At 39.6% G+C, this 16,959-nt stretch overlaps 1 protein-coding gene across 1 annotated transcript in view; it reads left to right on the top strand.

Moving 5' to 3' along the window:
- The first annotated feature begins 1,266 nt into the window (after window positions 1–1,266).
- MTMR12 (myotubularin related protein 12) overlaps window positions 1,267–16,959 on the top strand; it is a 33,082-nt gene continuing 17,389 nt past the window's right edge. The window contains exons 1-7 of the mRNA XM_040539941.1: window positions 1,267–1,476; window positions 9,224–9,278; window positions 10,460–10,599; window positions 12,407–12,479; window positions 13,683–13,813; window positions 14,429–14,522; window positions 16,697–16,820. Coding sequence (XP_040395875.1) covers window positions 1,417–1,476; window positions 9,224–9,278; window positions 10,460–10,599; window positions 12,407–12,479; window positions 13,683–13,813; window positions 14,429–14,522; window positions 16,697–16,820 — 677 coding nt within the window. The 5' untranslated portion in view covers window positions 1,267–1,416. The remainder of the gene's footprint in view (window positions 1,477–9,223; window positions 9,279–10,459; window positions 10,600–12,406; window positions 12,480–13,682; window positions 13,814–14,428; window positions 14,523–16,696; window positions 16,821–16,959) is intronic.

Raw genomic sequence — 16,959 nt, 5'->3', positions numbered from 1 at the left:
TCAAATCTCTTCTGCAGGGGGTTCTGCCCAGCACAGTGGAGTCCTGGGGAGCAAGCCCCCAGACAGAGCACTCCTGCTTGCACCCATCCTCCTCTTCCAAGCATCCCCTGCTTATTATCTGGGGGGTGGACACGGGGCTGTGGGGCTATTTGGCTGATGTAAAGTAGTGGCCACATTCCGATTTTTTGGATGCTGGGCTTTTTTGATGAGATGTTGAAGAATGAATTCCCATGTGCTCTGTGGGAATTAAAGCTCCTTTTGCACTTTCCATCTGAGTTAAGACTCTGGCCCAGTGTCAAAACATCCCTTCCATATGTGCTATGCCATTAAACAGCTGTTTTTTTGCCTTAGGCTGCTGTAAAGTCAGGGAGTGCTTTGAGGTAACCCTGCGATTGCCACTGTAATTCCCAACCCTTATTTTTATATATATATATAATATTATCCTCTTTCTTTGCATATATCCCATTTTTTCCCTCCCCCTGGACTTACACCAACCAGTGTAATTTCACGGGCCATGCAGCCGAGAGCAGATGCAGCGCAGAGGAATGGGGTGGGAGCAGCTGTGGGGAGAAACATGAGAGCGTGGGATGACGCAGCAGGGCAGCCCTTGTTGTGAAACTGCTAATGAAACCTAGCCTTCGAGTTTTCTGGGGTCTGGGGTGTTTTTTTATTCATTCATTTATTTATTTATTTTTAGGCAGAAGGCGGTTAAATCCAAAGGGCCGCTTGTTCTTTGCGCTTGGGCTGAAGCAAGGGGAATTAATTTCCTTCTGAATTGCAAGTCACTACATTTTAGCTCTATAAATGCTGTCTTAGGACTGCATGCACTTCTTTTTCCTCTACTTTTTGTACGCCCGGGCTTGGGGTAGATAAAGAGAAGTACTACAGCAAAAGCAGCGGGAGGAAATGAGACGTGCTTATCGTTAATATTTCATATGTTGTTGTGTTTTTTATTTCAAATAAAACCTTTTGATGCTCACGTCCTACAGCCTAGTGACACTTATAAAGCATGCTTTATGTGGGGGAGAAAAAAAAAATCCATAAAGTCTACCCCGCATGCAAATCTCCGCCTGGGCAGCTGTTGTTTCAGCGGCGGGGCAGCCCGCCCCGCCCACGCACCGCACCTCAGCCTCCACCAGCACCCGAACAGCCAGGGGTTAATTAACAGCGCTAATTACCCGCTGCGCAAAGGCGGCGCCGACGCGGGGCTTCAGCAATAGGAGGAGGGCGCGCCTGTGACTGATGGCGGCGGTGCCCAGTGAGGGCGGGCGCGGCGGGGAGGCGGTGCCTCACAAAATGGCCGGCGGGGGCGGTTACGTGCGCCGGATGCTGCCGCTGCTGCTGAGGTCCCGCTGAGGAGAAGCCCTGGGGAGTGGCGGCGCCGCCGGCTCCTGGGGCGGTTGGGCGGCTGGAGCCATGTTGAGCAGCGGGGCCAAGGCGGCTAAGCCGTCCTTCGTGTCCTACATCAGCCCAGAGGTGCGGGGCTGCCGGGTCCCCGCAGCGGCGGGGAGAGCGGGTCGGGGGTTGTGAGGGGCTGAGGGGGCTACGCGGGGTTGTGGGGGTCCTGCGTGGGACTGTGGGGTCTCCTTGGGGTCTCCTCCCTCAGTCCCCTTTCTTATAGAGTCTTCTGTGGGTGCTTTGGCTCGAGTGTCTAGGTCTGTTCACTGAGGGTGTATTGTTAGTGCTGTTAGTTCAGCGCTGCGGTTGGGCTCTGTTCATTCTTATAGCCGGCAAGTAACAGTTGTCCGGGAAGGTTAGTCTTCGTGAAAACTAGCCGTTTGTCCTTGTGTTTTTTGTTTTTCCTTCAGGATTCTTTGTAACTTGTGTCACATTGATTCTTCTCAGCTTCTATCCTCGTGATAACTATAAAAAAATATTTTTGTTATCTTGTTAATTAGTACTGGGTTTATCACTGACAGAACCTTGAAGAATCTACTGTTTTATTTTTCAGTGTCTTTGAAACACCCATGCGATTATTACAGCCTGTTCAAGGCAACTATGCTGTTTAAAGTTTATTTTCTTATTAGTGGTAGCAATTTTGTTTTTATAGTCTTCTTTTTTTCAGCCTGATGACCTGTAGTCTTGTCATTTTACTTCAAAAGCTTTCTATCTTCTTTGTATACTCCCCAGTGAAAAAGGATATAAACAATAGGTACAAAGATTTCTGGAGTCTGTGAGTAAATCCATGTGAAGTCAGCCTTGCATTTTAGAAAGGTGTTTACATAGTACAAATACACAAAAATGTTTATGCTGTGGAAACTGAATTTCTGTGAAGGTAGGAGCTTCAGTTGTTGGACTTACTGAAAGATATTTCACCACTAAAACAAGCATGCTGGATGATTAAACTTGACTGAAGAAAACAGGCAGCAGGAAAAGTTGCAAGTCAAATATATGTAGTATGGTAAGGCAGCAAACAATAAAGAGGACTTTAACATGATGGTAACTACTGTAGTGCAACTCCTCAGGTCTTGATGGCTGCAAGAACAATAATGAAAGCACTTAAATTGGAAGATGAAGTTCTTAATGAAATATCCTGATGTAGCAGAGCTTGCCCTCATGTGCTTTTTATTTGTTCCTGTTGTTTTTAATCATCTGCCTGATGCACTTATGTTTAAGGAGTTCGTTGGCTGTTGCAGTGGAAGCTTTGAAATACAGCCATGACTTCTGCCACAAAACTACGATCTTTTTGCAGTGCCAAAAAGCTCCTTGAAACTGAGGTCAGATGCTGGTAGCAACTAAAGCAAGTTTAACTCATTGCCCTGTCAGGCACTGCTGCCTTTCTGACAACCTGTAATTGCCTTATGGGATGGTTACACAGGAAGCTGAAGACTTGAGTGGTTCTTACTAGGATCAGAAATACAACTTTAGAGATATGGTGAAACCTTTTGAGGTTATTGGGGATCTGGAAAAGCATGGTATCTATGCTAAAATAAGCAGAAGTGATTATCTGTCAAGGAACTGTATTCTGTGTAAACATGAGAACCGCCTCCTGAACACAAATTTTCTGTTTTAACTGCCATTTAGTTGAGTTTTAAAACTGGGACTGGATTGGTAGAACAGTGGAAATACTTCAGTCCCTCTTAGTTTGGTCAACTGGTAACTGTCATCAAGGTAATGTAATTGCCATGCTAGGGCAGTTGTTAGATAACCTGCTTCTTTCAGTAGTAGATGCTCAGGGAAGTGCATATGTGACAGATGTGTTTAGTGTGGTCCTTCGTCTGGTAGACTCTGTCAGAAGGGGAGAAAGTGCAGTTCAGGAGCTTTGAGAGCTTGAGGATATATCGAGATAGAATCTGAGTTCGTGGTGGGCTTGTCTGTGAACGTGTGGTGCTTTGCCTTGTCTCTCTTTATGCTTCTGATTTGTAACAGGACTTTCTGTCACCCCCAATGCAATATAGAGCAATATAGTAGTGTTATAGTATAGTCCTTCATGCTGCAAGTTTCAGATTCATTGGGCTTGTCCTCATTTGCCTAGAAAGTTGTTTGAGACCTTGCTCTAGGTTAAGGGAGCCCTGCAAAAAGAAAATGCAGCAGGCAGAGCTGAGTTTTGTTCTAGCCCTGGCTTGTTTAGTCTCCATTCCTCACACCTGAGGGCCACATGAGGTAATGTTCAATAAAATCAAGTTAGCTTTAAAATGCATTTGGTTTTTGTTTGAATATGAAGAAAAACAGGAATTCAGTTCCTGTTAATAACATATGGCAAGATGGAAGTAAGGTATGAACAGAAAATGCAATTTATTAAGGAACTGAGGTGGCTTCCGCTGTGTTTCCCAGGATGTCTGGAGAAGTGGAGTTTTTGACAACTGACTAAATATAACCTAGTTATGCTCTGCTATATGGAACCACAGATCAATCATAGGTCTGTTGAGAGTGAGCCCATAGGATGTTGATATTAATGACACACTTCCCCTCAGGACAGACTTGGCTACCCTGCAGGAAATGGGGTGAGCAGTAGGGTATGAGAGTCAATGTTTTGACATGTCTGATCACAAGCTAGGACTGTTTGTCTATAGAGACACAGAAACCGGGACCAGTGAATGATTTCAGGTTTTCTTACTTTAAAATTTCAGAACAGAAAAGCCTTGCAAGGTTAACAAGCTGGATCATACTTTCCATAAAAATCTCAATTTGAATAACAATTGTGGTGTCAAATTTGGTTTGAAGCTTACTGTTTATTTTTGTGTGCATTCTAAAAAGTTAAATCTTTCACGTTACTCGTTATAGGATATTAGTTCTTATATTTATCCTTAAATTTAAAACAAACAAAAAATTGTTTCTTGCTTGTAAATCCTGTGATGCTCTTCCATATAATTTCAGAACAGCTGTAATGGTGCTGAGTGGTTGCTTTGCCTGGTCAGAGCTCTGTGAATGGGTATGTGTGTGGAGTCAAAGCAGGATTTGAACGAGGTGCCAGCTGCTGCTTATTTATTAAATGCAGAATGTGTCCTGGGTGGAAGTTAAGTAGCCCATGAAAATATGGTCTCCCACAAATACTTGTTCCCTGTAAATCTTGGCGCTGTATTATGTGTTTCGATGCTCCGTCTGAATTAGTAGTGGAGGTGAAGCATGGTGTAAGGAGTAAAACTTGCTGAAGTGGGCAGCTGGGCTCTGAATTGACGTGGGGGAAGCCAGGCGCTGAAGTCAGAGGAGATGAAGAGAACAATGTAAGGAAAGAGGAAAGGATAACAGATGAAACAGCCATGGAAAACATGTGCTATGATCTAATGGGCTATTGGATAATGGAGCTATGGAAGGAAGGAAAACAGGTGTTGAGATTATTTTCAGTGATATTTTAATTAAAATATAGTAAGTATCTCCCCTGGATTTTACAGAATACAGCATGGGATTAGGTTTGCTTGATCAAGGAAGTCATTCAGAAAATACCAAGCATGGATTCTGGTTTGTTTCTGAATGCTCTGTATATGCTAAGTGTGTTTACAGTATTCTGTTTTTTTCATGAAATTCCAGTAGAGCTGTTAAACGTTAATTTGATTTATTTTACTCAGAAATAGCACATTCACTTGTTTAGCACAATAACTTGCAAGTATTTCATTATACAGTTTAGCTTTACAACTGAAAGACAGCTTCCTTAACTATACATTTCTCAGCCCTTTCAGCCTTAGAGTAAACCATAATCAAAACGAAGTTCACAGCAAGCCTCGGCATAATGTAGGGCTTTTCTGTGGAGTGATTACTTGTGAAAGCTACATAATACTAAAATATTTTGCATTCTCACAGCACTATCTGCGGTCAGCCTTGAAAGAACAGATGTTTCAGCCAGTGCTCTTGAAACCTTGGAAGTGATAACTAACTGGTTCCTTTGTGACTTGAGTCTAGTAATTGTTGTTTTCCCCAACATGTTTACTAAAATTTTTCTTTCCACTGCTAGAATTACCTCTAGCAAAGATGTCTGGCTATGGGCAAGTGGAAACTTCACTGTGGGGTAAGGTAGGTTCAGAGATTACAGCATGTAATTTGCTGTAGCAGACCACATATATGGTTCCCTCTGCCATGATGAGCAATACCCTGTATTATTAGGCTTCTATATGTATTTTGCAAATTTTCCAAAGAAATTCTAAATTTCCCAACAAAATCCGAGTAATCTGGATGCAAGCACGCAGGGAATGTTTCTCACTTTTTGTCCCTCTTTTGTCCACAGTTTATTTCCCTGTGGAGTGGGAGGTGAGGAATTGCTGTCAGTTGTGGTGAGTCTCCAGGATGCAGAACAGGATGTGGGATCCCTCTCCTGCCCGAACTGTTAGGACCCTGTTAAAACAGCATAACAGCTGCTTGACCTTACTGCCTTAAGCTTGATGTTTGTGGCTTTTTCATGCTTTAGCAAAAAAGCTATCTCCCCAGACAGACCTGGGGAATACCCTGTAGCCCCTCTGCAATATTTTCTTCAGAGAGCGAGCTGAATGCAGTCCCTGGGTATTGCAAACTGCGGTCGTCCCTTGTACTTGAGTAAATCCCTGGGCTGTCTAAGTATTCAGAATAGAAGAGGCGAGCCTTTCCTTAAGAAAACTGTGTTCTTGATTATTTGCTGCTCTTGAAGCAGAGAATCTGCAGAGTGTGTGGTGCCCCTGTCCTGGGCACTTGAGGGTTGTAGTGCTGTGCTTTGCTCTGCTCAGCTGAGGCTGGCTTGGACTAATGAGAAGGATGGTACATAACAAATCAGTATGGTGTGACATGCTTTCAGCCTGCAGTTTCTGTATGAGTGGGTACTCTGTACTGTTATAATGGATAACTATAAGGTGTTGATATGTTGCCTCTTGCTGTTTACTCAGATAACATGGAAAAAGGCATGTAGTACGTGGTAAGTGTGGGAAGCATCTCAAAGTAAGAAGCTTCTAAAGCCTCCAGTAAAGCAGAAGTCTTTGTTTCTGTAATTTTTGGGGCAATCCATACTTCCTGCATGGTGTCATCTAGGTATCTGCTTAGTATCTGCTTAGATAGCCCTGATAATAGGGTTTCTGTGTTATGTCTTGAGTAAGAAGTACAAAGATGCTGCTTGGGGCACTCAGAATGAGGAACTCCAGGTGAAGAAACATCTTTCTAGAGGTGTCTGACGTCCAGTGGTCATATACAGAAACTGTTTGCATCCTTAATTTCAGCAAATGGGTAAAAGGTGAAATTTCCTGAGGCCTGAGCAGATTTAGCAGCTTGTTGAAGGGGACAGACCTGCTTCTGATGCTTCCCTTGCTTTTGTTTCTGTGCTTGTCTCCTGTCCATGAGCCAGTTCTGCTAACAATAAGCAGTAACAGAAAACCAAGCATAGCAGAAGTACAGACTTTCCAGCTGATCTTATGACCTGCGAATTACCTCACCAAGTAGGTGCCCAAACCTGTGAGTAAGGGGAGGCGGGGGTATAAACTTCATGCCTGTGATTAAGGCGATGTTGAGGAGAAAGGAGTGACTTAAGTGCCAGTTATCTAAGATCTGTATTGTCCCAAAGTGATATCGGTTAGAAAAATAAAGTTGAAACTGAGAAGAAAGACTAGCTAAACTTCTGGGTTCCTACACAGCTTGTGCTGATTCCTGGGGGGAGTTAACAGCTTTTCTTTATAGAAGTATTTGCTTTCTCTCTTAAAAAGAACAAATATGAAAAGCGACATTACTAGAATTTAACATTTTAATAGCCTTCCGTGGAAAATGATTGAGGCAGAATGGATTAATCAGCAGAGTTCATCTGTTTGTTGCTTGCATTCTAGCCATCCCTAGTGCATATGTATGAAAACTGTCTTTAAAATATCTGTGCTTTTATTGTGGGAATGCACGTGTTGACTCTGAAATAGAGCTTACTTCTAGAGGCTCAGTGGTTGGAAGCTGTTCTGTAGGAGTTCTGCCTGCAGTAAGCACTTCAGTTTGTGTTTTTTTGTCAACAAATAGTGAAATTGGATTTTTAAAATCTTAGCTCTGCTACACATTTGACTGAAGTCTCTATTTTGCTGTGATGCTATGTAATTAAAATTCTCACTGCTTTCAGAAGACAGCCAATTTACCCTCTAACCACTTTTATCATACAGGCAAGTTATTTTGAACCTGTTATAAAAGCTTCATTGCACTTTAAAAAAGATAGATGTAAGCTCAAAGGACTTCTTTGGGGTCAGTAATGTTTTTGGTCTACTTCTCTCACAGCACCAACACAGTGATGCTCATATCTGTAGGAGCGAAATTTAAGCTATTGGTTTGTACACAGAAGTTATTACATGCCTGATGAGATCTTGCAGAGCAAAGGCTAATGGGGAAAACACCTAGTTAGTGTATTACTTTACTGTTCTATAGCAGTAATTGTTGGCATGTAGTTTGTAAGGGAACAGTCCTGCATTTGGTTGTGCATAAACAGTGATGACAGAAGGCATGGCTATACAGACACTAGGCAACCCAACATTTAGCTTAGAGGCACTGGTGGTGAAGACACAACACTGGGAAAACTCATTTCTTCTCTGCATGCAGCAGTGTTCTGCCTGAGCCATATTTGTATAATAATTTTTTTAACTTGCAAACGGGAACTTTGATTAAAAATGACTTGTACAAGATCCAAACTTGGGAGTCAAAGGCAACAAAGTGTGTTGTATTTTCTGTGTTAGCTACCACCTATGGCTAGAGATTTTTCTTCATGACACCACCACTTTTGTTTTTTGTGAACCTTTACCACCGTCAGCCTGCCTTGAAAGCCTCTGCTGCTCTCATGACACAGTTTCCTGGTGTTTCTAATTTTGCTATGCCTCCTCAAAGCTTTGTTTTGGGTCTTCTGAGCTTTGAGAGCAAGTGTTTATGTGAATGGCGAAGGGAGACTATTTTTATGCTCTCAGGGGTTTTTTTCTGTGTTTAATCCAGCAAAACTGCTATTGCTTATGTCTCCTTCTGACTGCTTGCCTTGATTTGCAAAGTCTGACTCTGGATGCTGGTCACAAACTAAAATTAGTTTGCTGTGGCTCCCGGGGGGTTTCCCATTAACTAATAGCCTTCCATAGAGACTCCAGTGCGTGTGAAGTGACTCTGGCTGCAGGAGGAAGTTCTGATGGGCTGAGCAGGAAGGGTGTAGTATGTCCTCTGGCTTAATAGTCTTTCAGCTGGAGATTTTTAGCCCAACTGTCAGCACCTTAAGGATAGAATAAGTGATACTGAGAGTTGAATAGATCTGTTCTATGCAATTTGAGTCCAAACTAAAGGATATCCTATGACTTGTTTTACCTCTTGGCTCTGGGATTCTGAAATCCCTTTCTCTGTAATTTTAGGAATACCATTCAAGTGACTGACTTTGTTTGCAGTAATGCATATAAGAAAAGTAGAAATGGGTAATGAAGGATGAAGCACGGAAAAATCACAAAGAGTGCATTAGAAACAAATACTTAGTCATGTGGAAAAGCTTTTGAATGAACTCTGGGAGATGATGTAATGCATCAGGTTTACACATACCCTGTACCGAAAGATTGTGAATAGTGTTAGTAATGCTTTGTTTTTGTCTGTTCCTTGTGCAAGTAATACATTTCCTTTTTTGTGTTTCTAACTGGTACTGTGGGTGTCAACCTTACTTATCTAGCTAGTAGACCACTTACCTTAAAAGGAAGAGCGTACTGCAAACTTTTTGTCCTTAATTTGGAAGTATTCTCAATAATTTTCCCATTAGCTAGAATGTGAGGAATTAAAGAGAAGGTGCAGTCACAGCATATATTAAAGATATGATCTTGCAAAGAAGTAATTACTCTTCTCTTTCTAGGAGATACAGATAAAGGAACCCATAGAAAAGGAAGTAAATCCTCATTTATTACCAGGTAACTTGTATATTTAGAATTATATAATTTACATTTTTTTATTACTTATAAAGATTCTTATTTGCGTACAGTAAACACCCAAGTGACATCTCTGTCCAGAGTTGTAAAATAGAGGTTTGGGAGTACCCACCCACACAGGTTGAATGTTTTAAGTATCTGTATCTGCGTGGACTACTGAAAAAATATAAAAACTGTTTTTTTTTATAGAGAACAGTATCTTCAGGTAAAGCTGCATGTGGCAAATTGTCCATACTTTAGTTTGTCCTGTTTCTTAAAGGTGGCTTTGCCTTTTGTCCTGGAGCCGAAGAACAAGAACTAGTGGAGACGTAACTTCTAGTTGCTTTGCTTCTAGTTTGAGCTGTTCAGGCCGTTCAATGTTTCATTCACTGTTAAGATTTTTTTGTTAAATTTACAATTCTTTCTCTTACAATACTGACTGTGTTTTCCAAGGTCAGGAAAGATGAGGTTGCTAAGATAATGTACAAATAAAAGCTCAGAATAAATTAGTGTTGTTTTGTCAGATTTCTGTACTTTCTAGAAACAACTAGTCTGACTGTTCATATCTATTAAAACCTGTCTTTATTTTTTAAACTTGAAATTCAGTTCCTGCTAATTTGAATAGTAAAATTTAATTGACCATTATTTGTATAAACTTGTTTGAGAAACTTAAGGTAGTGCTAGGACATATAAAATCAGCAACATCTCCAGTCAAAGCTACAAAAACTAACTATGATAAGCTTGTAATAATTAACTCTAATGTTTCAGTATTGTTAAGAGTTTAGCAGTGTGGAAAACTGGAACAGTTTTCAAATTGTTCATTGACTATATTAACTGTTCTTTACTGGGATTTGGGTTTTTCAGGTATAAGTTTGCATGGTAGCTCTTTACTACTGCATGTATTATTCTTCTACCAGTTAGTTGGCAATGATAGAGATGCTTCTGCATGCAGAACTCCTAAATGTGTTCAGCTGAACAGTGTTCAGTCCATCCTTTGAAATCTTAATAACAACCTGGGAAGCTCTCTGAGTACTTATTCCAGGAGCTGCCTCTTAATATTTGCCTAACAATGATGATTTATCTTCAGGCAAGCAGTTACAAGAAGCTGTTGGGAAGTAAATACTGAGTTTAAGATAACTGACATATCATTATTTCAACTAATGTTACAAGTTTGTTTTATACAGGTGAACTGCTGCTATGTGAGGCGAGCACAGTATACAAGTACATACAAGAAGATGGGTCAAATCGTGGCACCTATGGGAAACTTGTATGCACAAACTTCAAGATTGCTTTCCTTGATGATGATTCTGCTTCAGATGATAATGTAGGAAGACAAGTCTTCTCGTTATGACCAGACAGGCTCTGAAGAAGTATAGTGTTTCTTTGACTAAATAATCTTACCTTTCCTTTATATAAGAACACAGACTGAATATAGATTTATGGAAAGTTTTTTTTTAGTGACCACAAGCTCATGTGCACTATCTGGTCCATACATACCTTTCCCCAAGTTCTAATGACTATTTCAGTGAAAATATTTTAAGTCTATATGTGGACACTTACAGTTAGATGTGGTTCATAATTCTTTTTATCTTGTGAATTGGTAGTTATGTAAAGCTTAATTTAAAAGAATGGATTGGTTTGAAAGCTAAATCTGTAGTTAGTTTAAACTTGATTTCTGACTGCTGATCTAATTGCAATTGTAGAAGTGTCAAAATGTTGTTAGACATGTTAGAAATTTCAAACATTTCTACTGTTGTATAACGTTAGACTTAAATTTGGGCTACATCTGCAGAACCCTTCTAGGGTTGCACAAGACCGAGTGGGCTGATATGCAATGGAAATGCTCCAGATAAATGTTTGCTGTGTGGCTCTGTTATTCCAGAGTCAGGTGTCAACTGCAAAGACTTCAAGCTGACAAACACTAGAGAAGCTAAAAAGTCCCCAGTTCTTAGAAATGAGTCTAGTTTACTTTTTTTAGATGCCCAAACTGATGTTATTACTCCTCTTTGTCAAAGAGGAGTGGTAATGCCACACTTCTGTGGATGTGCTAGAGCATGTAAAGCTCTATGAAACTTATATGAACATCATACAGGTGTTACAAGTGGAGAAGCTAGTATGGCTCTCAAGAGTGCAGGATGACTTTGAAAGTGAACAAGAATGAGAATACAGTTTGACATGTTGATTATAGTCAGAAATTTCTCAGGGTAAAATTCCAGGGAGTTCAATGCTGAAAACAAAAGCTTCTGCAGCAAAATAGAGATTTTTGGACAGCCTGGAATTAATTTGGACAAAGCTTCAGAGCCCTTTCCCCAGATCACATGAGGTGTATTTTAAACCTCATAGTGACCTTGCTAATTTCTGTTCTATCAGCAGCTTGTTAAATCCTAGTTTTATAGCGTGCTGAGGTCGACTATATTTCTCTCAGTGGAAGTTTGGTGTTAGTCACTCGATACATAGTAGTGCAGACCTGGATGTCATTTGAGTGAGATTGGCTGTTCACAGCCGTCTTCATGTAAAATGTGATTTGTCGATGTAGTGTACCATAAGCCTTCTGGTAGTAGTATTTAACATAAATGTTTAATTGTGGCTTTACTTTTAACCATATCCTTTAAGCTCTGAATTCATGCAATTGTATAGGTGAAGGGAGCCTGACAGAATTGAGTTGTCTTTATTTTGCCCAGTGGTAAATCTGACTCTTAGGTTGGAACATGTAACTCAAGAAGATGTGGGATATTTATTCTCTTAAGACACTGTTTCCTGCCAGGTTCCCACAGCAAGGAAATTTTTCATAAAAAGGGCTTGGATTACATCAAGTTACTGTATTTCCTGTTTACTGCAATGATTCTAGTTTAAAATGTGACCCTTAATAGAAATGCATACTTCGAAGTTATTTGAAAAGTAGTAACTATCTACATTGCAGGAACAGTTAAGACTTAATCAAACTGGATCTGCAGTTTATAAATTATGCCTATATAACGTGCATCTGTTTGTAATTTAATAACTGTTCAGTGTTCTCCCTTGCATAGCTTATAAAAATAAAACTGATACTAAAATGTACCAAATACATGCTTCACTTGTAAGAAGGTGCTACTGTTTAGTGTGAGATTTCTGAGATTTTTTTCATGTTCTAGGAGTCACAATTTAAGAATAAGATCATAGGAGAAAATGACATAACCCTGCAATGTGTAGATCAAATCTATGGAGGTAGGTCAGCTCTTAATTTAACATGTGTCACACTTCTAAATGCATTCTCATGCCAGTGTTCTTGTTACATACCCATACCTGTTTTAGAAAATGGGTAGAGTTCTTGCTTTTGAAACTAGGCTTGGACAGTCTGTAAAGAGCAACTGCATTTGTTAATTGATGAAATGTCAGATGAGATCTGTCAGAGAATACAGCTTCATCTGTGAAGCTTATCCAGTCTACATTTTGATTACTTACCTTGCTGAGACATACAAAACAGTTCCTTCAAAATGCTGCGATTCACGCTGTACAAACTCTCTGGTTAAGATAGGTGTACAAGCATCTTATTCCAGTGCACCAACTATTTCCTATAAATACGGAGATACTAACTTCATTTAAGCAATAGTACTGCAGAGCAGTACAGGTGACAAATTCCTCAAGAATACCTCTTGTTTGTCTAAGGGATCTTTGTTTCATGAGATTCTTCTTGTCTTCAAGATATGGAAGATAGTAGAAAATGAATTTTTACTTTACAAGCCAAACGAAATGGACTTGGTGTTTTTGCAGCAGGGCCTACAGGTGTGCCTGTATTGCTTTCTCTTTAAAAGAAGAGTACACAAGAGTGAGGCTGATAGTTCGTAAGCAGTAGGGAAATCTTTATTGAGTAGCCTGACTTTGGGTTGGTGTTCAGAGTATTTATGTATGTTGATGTGAATTGGTGAAGGAATGGGCTAGGGAGAATATTGAAGCATGGTTGTGAGACACTATTTGGTTTCCTTTCCAGTGGCCTATCTGGCAGTACTTGAAGATGTGAAATGGTACATTCTCAAACAGAACTGAACAAAGGGTTGTCTTCAAGGCTTTATGATGGCTTAAAAAAATAATTCTTTTAAGGAACTTAATACAGACAGTTGCCTGGGGACTCTTTTTGTCAAAACTACTAAATTATTCCTTATGCGTATCAAAACTTTGTTCACATTCTGGCTGCGCAGTAAGTTCAGAGGTAATCACTGAGCAGCTGGCTTACTTTTAAGTTCAGTTTCTATCTTATAGTGAGTAGCTTGAGTGGGTTTATTTAAAAAAAAGTTGTGTGTGTCAGCACAACAGCTTGCAATACTGTTATAGGGTGCTTATTTTGACTTGGGCTTGAATTTTGAGATGTCAAGCAGGGATAGTTTTATCAAATAATGACAATTTTTTGATATTTACTTCTTAATTTTGTAGTTTATGATGAGAAAAAGAAACTTCTAACTGGACAACTGAGAAAATACCCAGAGAAGCTAATTATCTACTGTAAAGACCTTAGAGTATTTAATTTCTGCCTGAGATATACAAAAGAAGAGGAAGTAAAAAGAGTAAGTATAGTAACTTCATTTGTTTTTCCTCTTTTCAAGCTTGCTGTTGGGTGTTGGTTTCTTCACTGGGGATGAGAGAAGGATATGGTGTACTCTGAGAGATCCCTTTAATTTCAAGTGCTTTCTGAGAGAGTAAAAGACTTCGGTATTTTTTTAAACTAACCTTATTAAGTAACATATAACAATTAAAAACCATGTGCACTGGCTCTTTGAAGAAAAGTGGAGTTTGAGAGTATTACATATAATTAGCTTCAGCTTAGGCAAACTTGCTATTCTGTGTTTTCAAGATATTTTACTACATTATGAACTTCAGCCTTGCTCGTATGGAAGCAGTTACTTTTCTGATAATTTGAATTCTTTTGAGTTAATCTCCAAACTAGGAGTCTTTCTAGCTTTAAATAATAAGTCATTTAACATGTATAATGCTTCTCACGGATTCAGGTAAGTATATTGCTCTGCAGACAGCGGAGAAGGCTTTCCAGAAGCTACTTTTCAGCTGTTGGGGATAGAACCCGTGGAACATTTTTTTAAAACATGGGAGAGAGGATTAAAAAATGATGTTGTTTACACTGTTCTATTAGTCTGTTTGGGTGTTAATTTTTGGTCCTTTCCTAGATTGTCAGTGGCATAATTCATCATAGCCAGACTCCTAAGCTGCTTAAACGCTTGTTTTTGTTCTCTTATGCATCAGCTGCCCCAAATAACTCAGGTAAATGTTTTTATATTTTTAGGTTGTATTTGTTGCATGCTATGAGTTCCTTAAGCAGTCTGGGACACTTAATAGCTGAGTATGCACTTGCCTTATGACTCTGTCTGGTTAGCAGTTTGCTTCTGAAGATTCTAACAGTGCATGACAAGAGAAAAATGACTTATTGATTAAAAATATCTAAATCATCTACAATTGATCTTCGTGTAGTTGCACAGAAATTTTCCAAGTAAGAGTAATATGTGTGGATTGAAAACTAACTGTTCAGTATATGCAAATGATTTTCATGTGCTTCTGTCCAGAGTAGTCTCATCTAGAAAATATTTTGCTTAATTTATTATGGTGTTCTGTACCATTGCAGTGAACCAAACTTCCTGCTCTTAATTTTTAAATTATTAGAGTTGCAGTGGCAACTGACGGAAGGAATTTCCCTTTTTTGCTCTTCTTACAAGCAATCTGCTTCTCCCAGACATCTACAAAAAAGTATAGGTTTGCATAATGAGGTTTGAGCAGTTGTCTGACTTCCTCCTTATCTCATAGCTAACTTATTACATAACCTCCACACTTGATCAAACTTGGCTGAATAATATGGTAAGCTGAAAAGTTCAATATAAACAGTTGTTAGTGCATTCTCTAGCATTTCATAGTTTTGACTTCACCTGACATAATAGTGCATTTTTGAGTTAAGAACCTGATTCTTGGTGCACCAGGAACACCTGCCCCTTTTGCAGAAGGATGTTTTGATGTGCCTGTGGTGTTAAAAGGACACTTATCAAAATATTTCAAGATTACAAACAGTTGAGGTTAAGTGAAAACTGGAAATCAGCTAGCTGTGTGCATGCCCATCTCTTCCTCCCACTTGCCCTTCACCCCTCAGTAGACTCAACTGGGTCAGGTTTTCCAGGGCCACATCCATTTGGATTTTGAATATATCCAAGGATATATTCATTCCACAACACTTCTGGGCAAACTGTTTAATTATTTGACCATTCTCATAGCAAATAAGTTTCCTCTTACATTTAAATGGAATATGCTGTATCTTAACTTGTGTATGCTGCTGTTTGTCATGTCACTACATACCTCTGAGAGTCTAGCTCCATCTTCTTTACTCCCTGCTTCCTCCATTCATTCTTAATCAGGAGTTTATATACATTGAGATCCCATACAGCCTTCTCCTCCAAGCCTGACTGATTCCAGCATTCAGCTCTCATATCTGGTGCTTCAGCAAGCCCTTATTGGGACTTTGCTGGGCTTGGTTCAGCATGTCTGTGCCTGTCTTGTACTGGGGAGCCCAGCATTGCATACAGCATTCCAGCCATGGTTTCGCCTGTGCTGAATTGAGAAAAAATCCATGCCTCACTCAGCCCATATGCATCGGTTTTCCTAATGCAGCCCATGAATATGTTGGCTTTCTTTGCTGCAAGGGTATGTTACTGGCTCAGGTAGTTCTTGAGGCTTCAGCTGCAACTGGTATTCAGTTGGAACTACAAACATCAGGAAGATTATAAGTTTTTCCAGGTAGAGACTAAGCAAATGTGGAAGAAGCTTAATATTTTATAGCAACATTAAAGTGTTGTATCAGAATTCCTTCATAATTTCACAACTGTCTTCAGTAATAAATGCCTACTTCTCATTCTTTAAAAATTGGGTTTTGCATGTCTAGTGGTATGACTCTTCAAATCTTAACTTGTCTCCTACAGCTTGTACTGTTCTGTTTCCAGCTGTAGATTTTTCATCTGCTTTACCTTCTTATAGTAAAAAAGTCTCAACTTGCCATCATGTCTTCCATGGAAACTGTAGCTCTGTTTGGTATTTGTTAGCTATTTCAGCGTTGCATGATGCTTAATTATGACCAGTGTCTAAGACGATTGGCATTGCTCCGTAAGTTGTGGCTTGTAATTAAGATCTGTGGCTAAATCAGCCTGCTGTTGTAACTGCTGCTGATGTGGCTAAATGGAAATACGGAGAAAATCTTGGTTGAATTAACTGCTGTAATCAATTTTTCCGTTCTTATCAATTGTCAATCTTCTTGTTCTTATCAATTATCAATCAATTATCAGTTCTGTTCTTATCAAATGCCTGAAATGTTGTCTTCAGTGGGAAACTCCTCTTTTTGATGAAAGAATGAGCATTAAACAAAATGCAATATCTGAATTATCATAATTGATGTCTAATAGATGGAAGAAACCAAACAGTCATGTTTGATACTCTTGAGGACTGGCGTGCTGAGTTGGAGCGAACCAAAGGGAACGTGCAATACAAAGTGGTGACTACCAATGAAGGCTACAGAGTTTCTGAAAAGTAAGCTTCCCTGTCTAATGATGACCTTGTGTATATATACATCTCATTAATACTTGTAAAAATTAATGCTCATCATCAAGAGGTAGCATTATACCATTTTGTAGGATCTGTTTCAGTTTTGATTTGGGACCCCAGGTCA

This window comes from Cygnus olor, chromosome Z, assembly GCF_009769625.2.
Source record: "Cygnus olor isolate bCygOlo1 chromosome Z, bCygOlo1.pri.v2, whole genome shotgun sequence".
In the NCBI taxonomy this organism is placed as follows: domain Eukaryota; kingdom Metazoa; phylum Chordata; class Aves; order Anseriformes; family Anatidae; genus Cygnus; species Cygnus olor.
Note: the sequence above shows the minus strand (reverse complement) of the source record. Positions and strands in the feature narration are given on the sequence as shown.